Source organism: Dermacentor andersoni, chromosome 2 (assembly GCF_023375885.2).
Source record: "Dermacentor andersoni chromosome 2, qqDerAnde1_hic_scaffold, whole genome shotgun sequence".
Classification (NCBI taxonomy): domain Eukaryota; kingdom Metazoa; phylum Arthropoda; class Arachnida; order Ixodida; family Ixodidae; genus Dermacentor; species Dermacentor andersoni.
Window position 1 is genome coordinate 125,643,576 of NC_092815.1, and position 17,412 is coordinate 125,660,987.

Sequence of the window (17,412 nt, forward strand, 5' to 3'; positions counted from 1 at the left end):
TGAGCTACGGAGCTCGCAATCCTGCGAACTGCCCTCAACTGCATCGTCCAGCTGGCACTTTACTTCGGCCTGCAGATCTGACTCAACATAGGTGCTCATGTCTGTCGGGTCAACAGTACTCTGTACTTCGTTAACTAAGTCGTTAACATTACCTGCGACGCACACGCGCGGTGACTGTGCCAATTCATTCACAGCTGGCCTAGCTGTCTCTACAGTGCTCTGTTGGCACAGCACCTCGTCACTCTCACTACGGCCTTTAACGGCCTGTGTTGCCACTACGGCATCGTTAGCAGCTAGCCCTTTCCGTTCGCCTATGAATGGGCTGCTTATCTCACAGGCACTACTTTTTTCCTCGGCTTTTGGCGAAAATCCGCTAAATACTTCCTCATTCTTTTGCTCTGTACTGCCTACAGAATTTTCAGACAGCCGTTGTCTCTGTGCCTTTAACTGCTCAAAATATTGTAGCTGTTTGATCAATGCTGCCTTCTCTCTTTCGTGCTTTTGCTTACGTTCGTGACTCTCACGCTTATGTTCACGACGCTCCCGCGGTTCTTGTATCACCTCCCAAGCAATCTTAATGCTTTCATCATCATTGCCACTTTCTCGAATTGCCTTTATGATACCCGGCTTTCTCATCTGTTCGTCCGCCTCAACTCCCAAATCGTCGCACACCAACAACAAGTCCAACCTTGTCAACCTTCTAAGATCCATGGCAGCTGCCCCGACTAGTGGTTAGAACTGTTTTCCTTAATTAATTTGTGCAAACACACAATATGCAACAAATTCCCGATTCCTAGAACTATCAAAATAAACACAACATTCGAAGTCTGGCGAATCAAAAGGAAAACAACCTCACGCTCACTTACGGTTGCAGCACCCTGCCATCTAGTTCATCAGTCCGCTCTTCCCGGTTCCTCGGGACTCTCTGGGTCGAAGGCTCCCTCTGCTTCGCTGTTCCCAGTTCCTCAGGACTACTTTGGACGAAGGCTCTTTTTCGCTGTTCCGGGTTCCTCAGGGCTCTCTGGATCGAAGGCTCTTTCTTCTTCGCTGCTCCCAGTTCCTTAGAATTTCTGTGTACGAAAGCTCTCTCTTCTTCGCTGTTCCAAGTTCCTCGGGACTCCTTTTGGACGAAGGCTCTTTTTCGCTGTTCTGGGTTCCTCAGGATTTCTCTCGACGAAGGTTCATTCGTAGCGCTGCCACCAGTTGTTGGATCTCTTTGGACGAAGGTTCATTCCTTGCGCTGCCACCAGTTGTTGGATCTCTCTGGACGAAGGTTCATCCGTAGCGCTGCCACCAGTTGTTGGATCTGGAGGACGATCCCAATTGCTGTCCCCCAGATATTTGGACCTTGCCGTTGGGTGCGGGAGTTGGCCGAGGTTGAGCAGGACTTCCAGATGAAAAACTGGAGGTTTATTTACATTTTTACAGTAAGGGTACAAAGAAATTAACAGTCATAAAGTCATTATGGGACGGCAGCAACTCGGACGCTGGGGCCCGTGGCAAGAAGCTCGAAAGAGATGAATGAAGGAATCTCTCTTGCTGCTCCCGTCTCTGGCTTTTAAGCCCCTCGGTGTCTCGAAGTCAGGTCACGTTCGGCCAATCGGCGAGCCCGCTCAGGTGTCGTCATTTTCGGCCAATGGTAGGCACCCGTGCGATTGTGTCACACCCGGCGCACAGGGTCGCTCCTTGGGCCCCAATTGTCCGAGTGCTTACTTCTGTCTGCGGTATTGCCATCGTGACTTACAAGCGGCGTCACAGTAGGCGGAAGGGGGCGACGTTTCAGTGCTACAAAGCAGCTTTGCTCGGGCCCTGCGTTACCTGGAACCGTGCCAGGCTCCCGCTACACTTTCGGGAAGAGTCAAGCAGTGAACAGCTCCACCTGCGGCGCACGAGGTGGGGGACGCCAACTCGTTTGCACGTGCTGCGCCTCGGGAACGAGGTAGATGTGCTTCTGCGCTCCTTAATTAGCTGTGGCACGATTTGATGTGGTCTGGTGAGCTCGAAGGAGGCTAAGGATAAGGTCCCGTATCTAACACAAGTTAATTCCCAACCAGATGAGCTGTTGTCAAGTCCATGATTTCATGCCACTGTAATATTGCAAATATCAAATTGATAATAATTTAAAGTAATAAATACAGTGCAACAAAATACTTTTTTGTCAATTCATAGCACCAGTACCAAAATAGTTATCCCAGTGTTCACAAAGAAATGTATTTGTGCTCTATGGAATGTTCTTCCACTATTTGTAAACTGCTCCTTGTAAACTGCATGACAACAGTTTTCGCCTAAGCTTGGGCAAGTATATGCATTTCTAGTGATCAAATGGCATCAACACTAACCAACTTTAATGTTTACCAAAGTTGGCAATGAAACATTATTGGAGGTTTTCATACAAAATATGACATATGCCACTACGCATGTGCAGCAGAACAAGCGACTTTACATTATGCCCCTATATTTTTTAAGAATTTAAGATACAGCCTAAACAAGTGTAGCAATTAAACCCAAGCATATACTGAGTGCGCAAAATGCATTGCAGTCCGTTCATTTTGTTCAGCCGTTCTCAACATTCGAGCACCATGCCTGTACGTATATAGCTCTACATTTTCAGAGTCGGAAAGGACCATTGTATTGTGACACTAGTGGATCAATATTAGCGTACTATACCATGCATTCTGGCTGTAGCAGTGCATGTCTATATGACATAGTGCAACAAATGTACGATTCTACTTCCCTTGTCCCCCGCAGGGGCATCTGTGTCAGCAGGTGTTTGGTGTGTTGCGACACCACGTACCCGAGCACACGAGGGTAGGAGCCTCCCGCATGTCGCCATGCGCGGCTTAGCCGTGTCCGGGGAAAGGGCGATCCTGGGGGTTGAGCTGATGCAGGGTGTTCAGACCGTTAAGGCCCCCCGGCGGAGGCAACACACCTCTTTGGCCTCTGCTTCACGTAGACGGCACCCCCGGACTGACCCACCGGGGTGAAATCGGCAGTCACCTTTTCCTGTCCGCCTCTTCAACCTTTTTCTTTCCTATCTTCTTTCTTTTACTGTCCTATCATCTCTTCTCTTCCGTCACTTCCTAATTTTCCTAGGCGGCTAGGGTTAACCTTGTGTATGTGCCATCTCTTGGGTATGTTATATTAGGTTATAGCAGCAATGCACGGCTGGCGTCTGCAGCCTTACACGTCAAGTGCTACAGCATCTCCCTAGTGGGCTCCGTGGTAAGTGGCTGCCGTTGCCGCCGAAAATGACCGAAATATTATGGGAACACCTGCTTTTCCATGTCTACTTGATCGTCACCCTCAAAAGAGGGGACGCACCGATGAAATTCTAAGCCTCTTCAAACCAAAAGAAATTTTCCCCTGATTTCCAAGTTGTGCACAGCGAAAAAACGAAAAAAAAGCCAGCTAGAACCGTATCCCCATTCCTTGTTGCAAAAGGCTTGACTGATGCACTTGGCCTAGGCTATAAGGTCACCAAAATGGTGAGCGGGGACCTCCTCCTTGAAATCCGTGATAAAGAACAGCACAACAAACTTGTGGCATTTGGAGATATTCCTGTTACCGTTTCCCTTCATCGGTCTATGAACACAGCACGCGGACTAGTATCTGATGCAGATCTGATCGACTTGTCTGAAACAGAGCTGTTAGAGGGCTGGAAAGAGCAAAATGTAACTAACGTACAACGAATCATTATCCGAAGAGAAAATAAAGAAATTCCTACAAAGCACCTGATCCTCACCTTTGCCGCTTGCGATCTGCCACAAACCATAGAAACTGGATACACAAAGGTAGCTGTCAGACCATACATCCCTAATCCAAGAAGATGCTTCCAATGTCAAAGATTTGGCCACGGATCACAGAGCTGCCGTGGTAAACTCACATGTGCAAAATGTGGAGTCCAAGGCCACGTCTCAGATAAATGTGAAGCAACACCTCACTGTGTAAACTGTGATGGTGAACATCCATCATACTCCCGATCTTGTCCCAACTGGAAAAAAGAAAAGGAAATAATCACCCTAAAAGTACACAAGAACATCTCTTTCAAGGAAGCACGTAAGAGGTGCTCGCCATTTCACACAGCAACGTACGCCGATGCGACGCGTCAGGGGGCTGCGCCGCACAGGGCTGCGCCACCTGCCCGGCCCGTGCACAGCGAGTCATTGGCTGTGGCATCCCCCTCCCCTGAGCTGGCAGCAGTCAAATCTGCTCCACCCACCATGACACAGAGGCCGGCTACCCCGGGTACGTCAGGCCTCAAGACCACACCTCGCCAGGCGAGGTCTGACAAACAAACTAGGAGCCCACACGCGCGGGCATCCAGTGCTTCCCAGGAGGCAATGGACACAACACCGGCACATTTGGTGCCAAAAAACCAGCATGGCTCTCTTGAGCTCGCCAAAACAAACACAAGAACCCATAACAGGGCCAGACGACGGTCCTGTTACCTAAGGTACACCACTACACATCTGAACACAGAACATTTCTCATCCTAATATTATGGCTGTACAAATTATTGATTGGAATGCCCGTGGCATTTTAAGCAACTTAGATGATATCAAAGAAATAATACAAGAGTTTAACCCTAGGCAATTCTGTGTTCAAGAAACACACTTGAAAACATCAAGTACAAATTTCTTAATACAATACACATTATTTTGCAAAGATCGCGACGATGGCCATGCCGCGTCTGGTGGCGTGGCTATTATAGCTCAGAGGTCAGTTGCTTGCCAACACCTCCACTTTCAAACTAATTTTGAGGCATTAGTGGTTAGGGTGATTCTATTCGACAAGCTGGTTATGGTCTGTTCACTCTACGTACCACCCGAACATCGCTTGCAACTAAGGGAACTTGAAATGTTTGTCAATCAGCTTCTGGAGCCATTCGTTTTAACCGGTGATGTGAATGCCCATAATACGCTATGGGGCGACTCGCGCTGTGATGCAAGAGGGCGTACTGTAGAAGACTTTCTTTTATGTACCGGTGCGGTTGTTCTGAATAAAAAAGAACCCACCTTTTATAGCACTACACATAAATCATATTCTTCAATAAACTTAACCATAGCCTCTCCATCTCTAATGCCGTACCTTGATTGGAAGGTCCTGAAAAACTCCTACAGAAGTGACCACTTTCCCATTCTCTTAAATTTAACAAAACGAGCTGTTTGCCCTCCACAGATTCCCCGATGGAAAATCGACTCGTCGAATTTGGAACTGTTTCAGGAGATTACATATTTACAGTACAATGGTTTGAGCTCTTTAAACATAGATGATGCTGTGGCATATTTGACACGTTTTATTATTGATGCCGCTGAAAAATGCATAAATCAAACTAACGGACTTGCTAATAAGCGTCGTTTGCCTTGGTGGAACGACAAATGCAAAGAAGCATGAAAAAAAAAAAACAAAATAAAGCTTGGGGCCTGCTTCGTGACTCTCCAACGGCGGAGAACCTCATTAACTTTAAGAAGGCAAAATCACAGGGCAGGAGAACACTTCGACGTGCTAAGCGAGGAAGTTGGGAAAGGTACATATATAGTATCAATTCGTACAAGGATGAGGGTAAGGTGTGGAATCGGGTGAACAAACTAAAGGGCAGGGAAACACAACCTCTTCCTTTAATAAGTGCTCAAGACAACACCATGAAAGATCAGACAGACTTCCTGGGTAAGCATTTTCAAGATATTTCTAGTGCATCACACTATGTGCCAACTTTCCTAAAGTTCAAGGAACGCATAGAGCGAGAACGCCTTGAATGAAAGTGCGCAGCAGATGAACCTTACAACCGTCCGTTTAGTCTCACTGAACTGAAGGCTTCTCTGAATTCCTGCAGCAACTCAGCACTAGGTGGTGACCGCGTAATGTATGCAATGATCAAGAATATGCACCCAGAAACATTGAACACACTTCTGTCTCTTTACAACACCATGTGGATATCTGGGCATATTCCATCCTGGTGGAAAGAAGCGATCATCATCCCAATTCATAAGCAAGGCAAAGACCCCACATTAGCCAGCAGTTATAGACCAATAGCACTAACAAGCTGTATGTGTAAGTTGTATGAAAAAATGGTAAATCGGCATCTAATCTATTTCCTGGAAAGCAACTGTCTGCTTGATCCCCTTCAATGTGGTTTCAGGGAAGGTAGGTCAACAATAAACCACCTTGTTCACATTGAGGCAAACATTAGAGAGGCTTATATACACAAACAATTTTTTCTCTCTGTATTTCTCGACTTGTAGAAAGCCTATGGCACAACATGGCGATTCGGAATCCTCCAAGACCTATCTGCGATGGGCGTACGCGGCAATATGCTAAATATGATATAAAACTGCTTGACTAACTGCACGTTCCGTGTTAGAGTGGGCAATGCCCTGTCCAGGCTATTCACTCAAGAGACTGGTGTGCCACAAGGGGGCGTGCTTAGTTGCACCCTCTTCATTGTGAAAATGAATTCCCTTCACAAAGCCATTCTATTCTCAATGTTTTATTCAATATATGTCGATGATGTGCGACTAGGATTTAGGTCTTGTAACCTTGCAGTCTGCGAGCACCAAGTCCAACTCGGACTGAACAAGGTCTCAAAATGAGCAAATGAAAATGGCTTGAAGCTAAACCCCCTCAAAAGCACCTGTGTACTTTTTTCTAGAAAGAGAGGCTTGGTACAAGATCCTGGTATTAGGCTGCATGGACTACACTTACCACTCAACACTGAACATAAATGTTTAGGCATAATACTCGACTCAAAACTAACTTTCATTCCTCATATCAAGTATCTGAAAGCTAAATGCCTTAAAACAATTAACATCCTGAAAATACTGTCACACACAACATGGGCAAGTGACAGGAAATGCCTCATGAACCTCTACAGGAGGCTTGTATGATCGCGGTTAGACTACGGTGCCGTAGTGTATCACTCTGCTACACCCAGTGCTCTCAAAATGCTGGACCCTATGCATCATCTTGGATTCAGCCTCGCCACCGGTGCCTTTAGGACGAGTCTGATTCAAAGCCTCTATGTCGAATCGAATGAATGGTCACTCAATGTGCAGTGGTCATGTTCTACTTTTAATTATTTTCTGAAAGTACATTTTAACAAAAACCATCCTTGTTATCCCACCATAAATGATATGACCTCTGCAACACTCTTTCATAACAAACCTACTGCCAGAGAGCCATTCTCGATCCGTGTGAAAAAGCTGAGAGAGGAGATGGATGTTCCTATTCATGAAAATCGTCTAATGGCTTCAGCCAAGCTGTTTCCGCCGTGGTTGTGGCGAATCATTGACTGTGACACATCATTTGTGGAGGTAACGAAGCACGCTCCAGAGGCACACATTCATATGCATTTTCTGGAATTACAATTTAAATACCCGTGTCCAGAGTACTACACAGATGCATCTAAATCACATGCTGGCGTGTCATATGCAGTCATCAGCCCATCCTTTTCAGAGTCCAATGTTCTGCACCCTCAAACAAGCATCTTTACAGCAGAGGCGTATGCACTGTGGTCGGCTGTGAAACACATCAAGCAGTGAAAACTACGTAAGGCGGTCATATACACAGACTCATTAAGCGTTGTGAAAACATTGATTTCATGCTTAAACCACATAAATCCAGTAATTGCAGATCTTTTCTCTCTCCTCTGTACTACTTATGCCTCTGGCCAACATGTAATGATATGCTGGGTGCCTGGACACAGAGGTATTGAAGGTAACGTCCTGGCAGACCGAATTGCTACCTCCTTAGACACAAAAGCTTTGCAACATGTCCATAGCCGTTCCGGTCTCAGACCTAAAGCCATACTTACGGGAAAAACTGAGAACCTACTGGCAGCATAAGTGGGACGCTGAAACCCTTAATAAACTCCACATAGTTAAGCCACATTTAGGATACTGGCCATCACTGACCAAGTCCAGACGAAGTGATGTCCTATTCTGTCGTCTCAGAATAGGGCACGCTTACAGTACACGAAGCTTTTTGTTGACTGGCGGTGAACGTCCAATGTGTAGTAGATGTGGGGAGACACTCAGTGTTCAGCATGTCTTCCTAGAATGTCACGAAACAAAAGTCAAGAGGAAAAAACACTTCCCTTTAGCATACAGTCAGTGTAATGCCACTTCACCTGGCACTGTTTCTAGGCAGAGAACCGCTATTTGACATGCAATCTACCTTAGCCTTTTTAAACGACGTTGACACGCTCCACGTTTTCTGTCCCAAGAAATTCGTAACACGGCCTCATGCGAGAGGCCACGGTTGCTATGTGAACCTTTGTTATAGCACATGCCTCCGGGTCCTTGTTCTCAAGGGATCCACTGAGGCTGTTGTGCTACTCGTCAACAACAACCACCTGTCAATTTTTATTCATGTAACGCTATTGCACCATTGTTGTACATCCTATACTTATAGCATACCCTACTTCAGCCATTCTGATATTTTTATTCCTTATGTATAGCTCTCAGTTTTAGGCGCCTCTACAGCCACGTCACATCAGCCGTTAGTCCATTCAGTACTCATCACCACTGACTTGGCACTCTTTGGCCACACTTGGCCCTTGCGCCAATAAATGAATCATCATATTCATTTATTAGCCTCATGATAGTGCTACATATAATAAGAAAGGTGTATCCTTGGAGGCTTTCAATCAAAATGCTTGCCAAGGTTAACATTTTGCAAACAATCGATCAGAAGTACTCTTAGTGCTTCAGGCCCTAAACGATAAATTTTTTGTGTTCATCAAGTGGTTAATATATCAGACAACACAGAAGTTCATGAGGAAACGGAGGATTTAAGTGATGAGAAGTCGTCAAACAAGGAATGTAGCTCCAGCCTGAGGGTAGTCCTTGTTCGACAGCTTCTCATAATTTATATTCCAAATCAAAAGGGGGGTTGACAGATGGAGTAGGACACGTGGTATAAAAGTTATAAACAGGGATAAGGTACCTCAGAAAGCCTGGCCAACGTTTCGATTGGAGGACCCATCTTTGTCAAAGGCGGCCTACATGCCTTTTTTCCAATCTGTTGAAGCGAGATAAGGCGCTGCTACCACTTCTCTTGCGAATGAAGACGGATGGCATGTAGTCAGGGCAGTAGGGAAAATGCGATGGCTCTCCTTTGAGAATGTGATAAACTTCATTCAAGCATCTGTCGTGTCTACGCGTGTATGTCACACTCATCTGGCACCTACAACTTCACTCAGATGGCAGGCACCAAGATTCTCATCACATAATTATCATCATGTTATAGCATACTCCCGAAAATGCACTATTGCACTACGCAATTATTTTGATTGCATAAGGTGTCGCCAAACTGGCCACCACTGCTGAGCAAATGTACATACATGGAGCTACGTGATGGTTAGGCCAGCAGCAGCTTGCTAACGGCACTACACGACATTGCTTGCAACTACACAGAAAAGTAAAATAACTTACCTTGTAAAAAATGTCTGCTGCATACTCAATAGTTGGCGGACGATTGCCACGGTGAGCCGTCGACATTGACTCGGCTCATTGTCTGAATCCACTTTGCTCGTTTGGCTGCATGTAGGCAGGCAGCAGGAAATCTAGTTAGTCTGATGGCTCCATCTTTGCTCCTGACATTCGCGCAGCCTACAGCAACACACTGGTTCAGCATTGTCTGCGATTTGCTGCTTCCATTCCCAAAAATAGCGATGAAAAGTGTTGCGAATACAAGCTCCTAAGCTACACGCCACGCAATACGCTATAGGTGCACCTGAAAAAGGTCCAGTGGCCTTCGTGCTGTCTCGGTTCAACATGAACTAAACGTCGAAAGCACAGCACATATGAAGGTACTGGCACTGGACGCACTTTGTCCACATCGCAGCAAAAGAAGACGGTGCACTTCTGCCCTGCCTTCCTCCCTTGCGTGCGTGATATTGAGCCGCAATCGTCAGCTGAACCTCGCAAGTCGGTTGTCAGCCCGTGTCGACACAGCATGACAAAAGTCTGTTTTATTCTACTGATTTTGACGAACATTGCCGCTAATTTTGTCCGCAGTAGTCAATAGTCTATTGTACGGCGGTCTGTTAAAAGCAAACTTCGTTGCATCAATAAAATAACAATCTAAGGTTGAAATATGGTCCTTTATAGCTGAAAGTCTGTTGTATGTGGGTCTGTTGTAACGAGCGCAGACTGTAGGCGACTTGTTCGACTAAATTTTTCCATGACTGGAGTGAGCAGGTGTGCAGATCCTTAATAAAGTGAAGCATTTTCTTCATTTGTTCTGCAGGGTCCCCTGGTAGTGTTTCAGTATCTAAAAGTGAATCCACTCTAGTATTAGGCCCAGGGTTTATCTCAACACCCCAAGAAGAGAGCAACAATAAGGCAAGCAACGAAGTCGAGCATTCACAAACAGTCTCACACAGCACCTGTGGGCATGGGAACAGCACTAAGAAGCAGTCATCAATTTTTCTACCGTATAGACCTTTTTCATGCTTACAAACAGTGTTCCCAGAAGACTTCCGGTTAAGCCGTCAGGAGCAACGGAAGTTACATTGGCCTATAAACTTACAGGACCCTCCAGCTGGCACCAGCTTTGTTGGAGAGTTGGAGTATTTGACAATGAATTGTATTGTTAAGTGCAAGAAAAAAAGCCCGCACCTGAGTTCGACGCATTGCGCACTTTCTTTTATCTGAAAACATCAAGAATATGAGCCTGCAGTGTAGTATGCGGCAAAATGCTTTTTTTTTCTTGGCTAACATGACTCTCGTAAATGGCACACCGGAAGTTCTCTGGGGTCATGAACGCAGTGCTGCCACATCGCGGATGAAAAAGGTCTATAAGTAACTTTTAGTGCGCAACTGTCCAAGACAAAAGCTGGGGTTACAGGCAGTGGCGTAGCAACAGGGGGGTCCGGGGGGTCGTGGGCCCCGGGTGCAAGGGGCCAGTGGGAGGGGGGGGGGGGGTGTCACACACGTCTGAAGACACCCCTCTTTCCGTCGGCTACACCCGGGGGGGGGGGGGGGGGGGTGACAGAAGACCTATGGGCCCCGGGTGCCAGACGGCCTAGCTACGCCACTGGTTACAGGCCATGTCGGAAGTGCTGCTTGGGTGCCCACTGAAGGTGAAGTTCATAGGGAACCTGTTTAAATGTGCCTTGATGGACGATGCAGTGGTCGATGTGGTTGGTGCATGGAAAACAAGCCTTGCTGATGATACCATGGCAGGAAAATGCGTGTTGACAGTGATGCAGACACAGCTTGCTCCAGGAAGATATGTGGAAAAGCATTCCAAGTAGTTGAGTGTGTCAGTTGATAATGCCAACAGGAATGTGATTGCAGCCTGCGCAGGACAGAAGCAGGGGTTACAGGTCATGTTGAAAGTGTTGCTCAAGTGCCGATTGCGTGTGTGGCCCGGGCCTCCCTTCACTGCACGTGGTGCACTGGGTGCAGGTTGGAAGGCAGGGGAGTTATGATGATGATGAGCTTACAGTTTGAGGTGGTGGGTGGCTGAGCTAGGCAGAGAGCACCAGGCATTGAGAGAATAAACCTCCCCGTTTCTGTGGCCCCCAACATTGTTCGCCGGCTGCAGCGGCCACATTTCGACGAGAGCGAAATTCAAAAACGACCATGTCCCGTGAATTGGGGGCACATTAAAGATCCCCACGTGGTCAAAATGAATCCGGAGTCTCCCACTATGGTGTGCCTCATAATTAAATCGTGGTTTTGGCACATAAAACCCTAGAATTTATTCTGTTCACCGGATCATGTGGGTAACTTGGGCTGTTGTATTCTTAAGCTTGTTGATTAATATTGTGTGGGTGCAATCCGACTGGAAAATCATTCCCAATGTCTTCACACTATGGGACAGAAAGATGGTGTGTCCCTCCAGCTGTATGTTGACATGTGGCAAGTCGGGTGCATGCTTCTTTTTCGCGGTGAGACCAGGAGTAGCCTTGACTTTTGGAGGGTGCAGCTGAGGCCGCATGACTTAGCATGATCGCTCACCACATCTGCTGCATCTTGCAAGTGGCTCTTCATTGCCCCGATTTACCCCGTGGATGAATAGATCGTAATGTCATCTGCGTATAGGCCATGCCGGATCCATGGGAGGCTATAGACTAGTGGCAGAAAACCTATTAGGCCCCGTGGTCTGCCGCACCTACCCAGTAGGAAGGGGTTTGTGGCTTGCTCCTCAATCTTTAGTATGGCTTTAGTATGGAAATCTCTGATGTAATAATACTTCCTAGCCCCACAGCCTAGTGTGTTTAGCCTCCATAAGATTGCTGTATGCTTGATGTTATCGAACGCCCCTTTAAGATCCAAGGTGAGGATAGCGGTGGGGGTGTTGCATGTTACTGGTACATTCACCACCTCCTCTTTCAGCTGAAGTAGGATGTCCTATCTCAAGGGTGTAGACAGAATTCCATCATCATTGTTGGAAATTTACCCAAATCCTGCAAGAATGGCTGTAGCCAGCTGAGAATGATGTGCTCTAGGAGCTTCTCTATGCATGAAGTGGGGAAATGGACATTAGGTTCTCAATGGCTGGTGGTTTACCTGGTTTCGGTATGAGATGGTCCTCTGCTGTTTTCCAGTCCTTGGGAAGGCTTCCCATCCTCCATACCTTGTTCAGATGAGCAGTAAGCTCTAGCAGCAAGGGGTTACCACTGTTACTTCATGTAGATGAATGTCCTCATCTAGGAGCTAGCGGTGTAGGGTGGCAGAGGCTCCGATGGCTGTGTCGGGAAGTACTGGGCTTTGAATGTCAAGAGGAGGTCTGCCTCGTTTCGTTGAAATTGGTGGATTACCCAGGCCATGCTGTGGTGGGATGCCATTTTCCTGCTGGCCAGGTTGATTAGGTACTTCAAGCAACTTCCATGTCTTGGAAGTACTCGGCATTCTTGTTAAGCTGTCACAGAGGGATGTTGGTTTTGAGCCCGGTTTGCTCAGCACAGCAGCCATTTGCCCTACCCATTTAACCATGGACTACTCAGTGACCCAAGTTGGTGGGAAAGAGGTTATGCACAAACATGCGTACATACCTACATACATGATCCATATATAGTAACATGCATAAGTTTCCCAATGAGTGCTATAACATTAAAAATGGACTTTGGCAGGGCAGGTAATGTGTAGGGTGTGTAGGGCAGGTAAAAAAATGTGCACGATAGGTAACTAACGGTCTATCAGGGTTTGCTGATAGGGTACCAATGGAACAGACATGCTGTTGTGTGCACTAGACATATAGGTAGTGTGATGGAATAGAAAACTTGCAAGCATGGCATGGTATTAGCCGGCTTAAGACAGGGCAGTTGGAGATACTGAAGTGGATATTAAATAGGCTGGTGACGATGACCTTAGGATCTTGCAATCTCTTTGCATTAGTCAGACTATACCAGTAGCTTTAAAATGTACGAGATGAAAAACAAAGTCCAAGATATGTTCTGCTATCATAAACCTTGCACAGAAAAAAGTTGCCCTGATTTCTAGTATTCGATGCAAATTGTTCCTTGTAGCCCTTTTGGAATACTGAACTGAAAGGGTTATGTTGTGTTCCACGGCTATGCATCGTAATCTGCTTCTGCATCTTTTTATTGTCATTTACCTCTTGTCTTTGATGCTATAACAGGACTGCAATCACTCCAATTATTTTCTGCAGGCCTCACAAATGCAACGAGCCTAGCTGAACGTATCACTGTTGCCAAAGCAGCATGTCATGCCCCTTCCAAAGTTGTTGGTCAGGTCGAGGTTGGCACGCAGTGCAGCTTGCCTCTGGCTGACAAGTCTGTTGGATGCTCCTTCAAAGCAGGCAGTGAATCGAGGAGCGTGCAGGCAACAGAGGCTGTGGATCAGTCAAGCTCCACCTCAGGTGGGCAGGGACCGGCACTTCTCTTACTTTTTGCTTGCTTGTGCGAGTTTGTGGTAAATGGTGAAGTCTGCCTGGCTTATACAATTGGTACGACCTGCTCAATTGTGTATAACATTCTGCTGCTAAGAACAAATGAGAAGGTTTCCAATTCTTGTCCCAGCTGCCGCACTTCGATGGGTGGGTACCTAAATTTAAGTGCATGTTAAGGAAGCCCAGGTGTTCAAAATTATTTTGGAGTCCCCCATTACGGCGTGCCTCATAATCAGAGCATGGTTTTGGCATGTAAAACGCCATAATGTAAAAGAAAAGGATTCTTGTCTGCATTCTGATTGGTGAAAAATGCAAAAATACTGCTGTACTGAGCACAATGAAGCACCTTAGGTGGTAAAGCTTAATCCAGAATGCTCTTGCCCTGATGTCTGTTGTTGTCCTTACATTGTGTTAAGATAAGGTTAAACCCAGTGAGTCTCTTAGTGATGCTTGAGTCAGTGTATTAATGTAAAAACATGAATATAGATTAATACGGAATGTAAATCAACCCCTGTGCTAGAGGTGAATAAAAGTATAACAAAACATTCTTTAACGGAGTGAACTACAAAACATACCTTGTTTTATCCATACGCTCATTCATTGAAGAAGGCAAAAACCATACAGGAACTGTCAGGATTCTTTTTCTGGGACTAGCTTTGGGTCGCGACATCCTTTAGCATATCATCGGGGATGACTAAGCAGGACTAGACACACGCAACACTGTCATCTGGCAGTGAGCAGCACACTCCGGACACTGGAGGTGCAGGCCGGCGATCACTGCGCCTAGCTGTGATGACTGCTGGCCATATGCTTGTTTTGATGGTTTCCCACCGATAGCAACTTCAGGTTCTTCGCGCAGTGTTTGCAAGCTGCACTGGCTGACGAGACCTCTTTCGCACCGCCAATTTGTCCCAGCGGATAGTTGTTCTTCCGCAGCACACTTGTTACAATGTGCTAAAAGCTCATCTGTGTGCTTGCTGATGCGAAAAGTCAAGCCTTTTCACGTCCAGAGACTTAAAAACAAATTTAGTTGCCTTTGCAATGAATTGAATCCACTGTTATCAGTATAATTTGTGCACAGTGCTCACATAGAAATTCTCCCACAGTGTCTTCAAGTTCCGTATCAACAGTGTAGCTTTTGGGTAACAAAGCTTCCAGTGAAAATTGACACAATGTTTCACTTTCTCTTCAGAGAGACCAAACGGTGCACTGCCACAATCCTCCTGTACACTTCCCCCATTTTATCACATGTACAGGCGCCGACAAAAGTGGTATACTCCACGCAGTGGGAGCCGGAGCAACGGCAAACTGCATCGCAACGCCATCTACAGGCAGCATCTGGGATCGAGACAGCCAATGGGTGCCCTTTATTATCTGCAGGCATGTCGCTTGACTCGTGTCAATGTTTCGTGCTTCAGCTCGCCAAAATGCCGAGCGACGCCACTGCTCCGGCTCCCGCTGCGTGGAGTATACCACTTTTGTCGGCACCTGTACATGGAGGTGGGAGTGGAAGGGCGGTGCCAGTAATCGGGACGCTGCTGCACTAACTTTCACCGCCGGTGCTCTGCAAAAGACGCGGGTCAAAATGGAGGCGCATGTACTTGAAGGCGAGGGGAATTCGTGGTTGCGGTTCAGAGCTGCATATTCACGTGCTTGATCTTTTTTTGTATGCACTGCCAACAACTTGATGTGCTTGTGAGATATCTTTCTGGGCAACAAAAAGAGTTCTTGAACATTTGTAATCATTTCAGCTTGGGTATGCAACCTCACATGTTCTGTTTAATGCTGTGAAGGAAATGATACAGGATCTCCCCAGAGGCAAGTTGTGCTTTTACAGTGACAGTCCTAAAGTCATGAAAGGCCTAAAAAAATTTATGCAGAAACTTGCTCCTCTCCACGCAGCCCAGTGTCATTATAAACGTTAGGAAACTTGATCTGAATAATATAAACGGCAGCACTGCAGCGACACAAACTGCTGCAAACTGCAGTGCAAGTTGAAATGATGAAGCAAGGAAACTATTGCAGGTGGTGGCACCAGGTGCGCGGATGATGTTCCAATCATTATAAGCCGTTATCGCTCTTTAGTGCCTTATCAGTCTGTGTCGAACCATTATCAACTGTACTCCAGCAGTGGCTGCATATGGCATGGTTGCCTGGACCCTACCTTCAAAGCGATCTGCGATGGGGACAGAGTGCACCAAGTGCTGATAGCTTCGTGTGTGCTATGTTCTCGCCGCTTAGTTCACGTTGAAGTGAGAGATAGCGCAAAAGTCAATTCACTCGCTGCTGCAGGCCCTGTCTTGAAAGTGATGGTCTTACTTGACAGATGAATGGACAGGTTTCCTCGTTGGGTAGGCATAGAAATGCTTACGCATTTAAAGAACAAAAAAAAAAAAAAACATGTGAGCTCCAAACTTGTTGATATTGGGGAGTGTTCACTGCACAAAGTGTACAATGCTTTTGGACATGCACTGGCTGCATTTGGTAGTGGTGCAGAAGCAGCAGTGGTTGAGAACTCTTCCTTCTTTAAAAACTCTGCATCGCAAAGAGAGCATCTTAAAACCAGCCAGAACGGCCTAAATCTGCCTGAGAATGTTTTTCTATGGGACGTGAGCTCGCATTGGCTGTCACTTGGCCTGGCTCTTGACCGGATGATTCAGCAGCTGCCAGCAGTGAAAGAAGTGGTGCTGACTGATCGAAATGCTTGCTGTGCTGGTGTGCTGTACAACCACCTGAAAGTATCCCTCGCAGATAGAACTTTTCTGACCAAGGCACTTTTGTTGCACAACTACACAGATTTGCTTGTTAGGTTTTTGACTCTGTTCCTGTTCCTAAGAACAGAGTCATCTACATATCCTCTTTTCCAAAGTGGAAGTTTTGGTTAACAAGCTCCTTGGACGTTTTTTACGCAAGGAAGTCTACCAAGAAAAGTCTGGGGAAGAACTTAAACTTCTTGACATTGGTCGGTCATCAAACTGGAGAGAACACATTGAATCGGTGCCAACACTGAAGCTGCCCTCTCAGACTGGGCACCAGATGAAAAACTGCTTCGAGTTGAAGCAAGGAGCTTTTATATCAATGCAGCTGGTTACCTGCTCTCCAAGCTTCCACTTGGAAATGCTCTGCTGAAGGACCTCAGCTGCCTAAACTGAGCCTTCTGAGGGTAGAAAGTTATGCTGCATGGTTGAGGAACTTGGCAAAAGAGCTTCAAGTAATTCCACCTCATCAGGTATCCTCTTTAATGGATGAATTCAGCATTGTGACAACTGAAAACATTGCTTATCACCCTTTGTATAAGCTGGACAAGTTTTGGCAGAAGGTCTTTGAGGTGACGCTACCAGACAGGGCACCAAAGTAGCCATTACTGGGAGCACTTGTAAAAGTGCTGGTAAGCCTCTCATATGGCAATGCTGATGTAGAGAGAGGTTTCAGCGAAAATAGGCACATGCTTCGTGATAGATGTAGCCTCTCCATTTCAAGGGTCAACGACCTTCGATTTATAATGTCATTCTATGAAAGATTCAGCCACAATGTAGCAGCAGTGCCCCTAAA

The 17,412-nt window shown here is 46.4% G+C and overlaps 1 protein-coding gene across 1 annotated transcript in view; it reads left to right on the forward strand.

Annotated features, from left to right (window-relative positions):
• Positions 1-17,412, forward strand: part of LOC129387527 (uncharacterized) — a 33,438-nt gene that overhangs the window by 3,637 nt on the left and 12,389 nt on the right. The window contains exon 2 of the mRNA XM_055076510.2: positions 13,621-13,830. Coding sequence (XP_054932485.1) covers positions 13,621-13,830 — 210 coding nt within the window. The remainder of the gene's footprint in view (positions 1-13,620; positions 13,831-17,412) is intronic.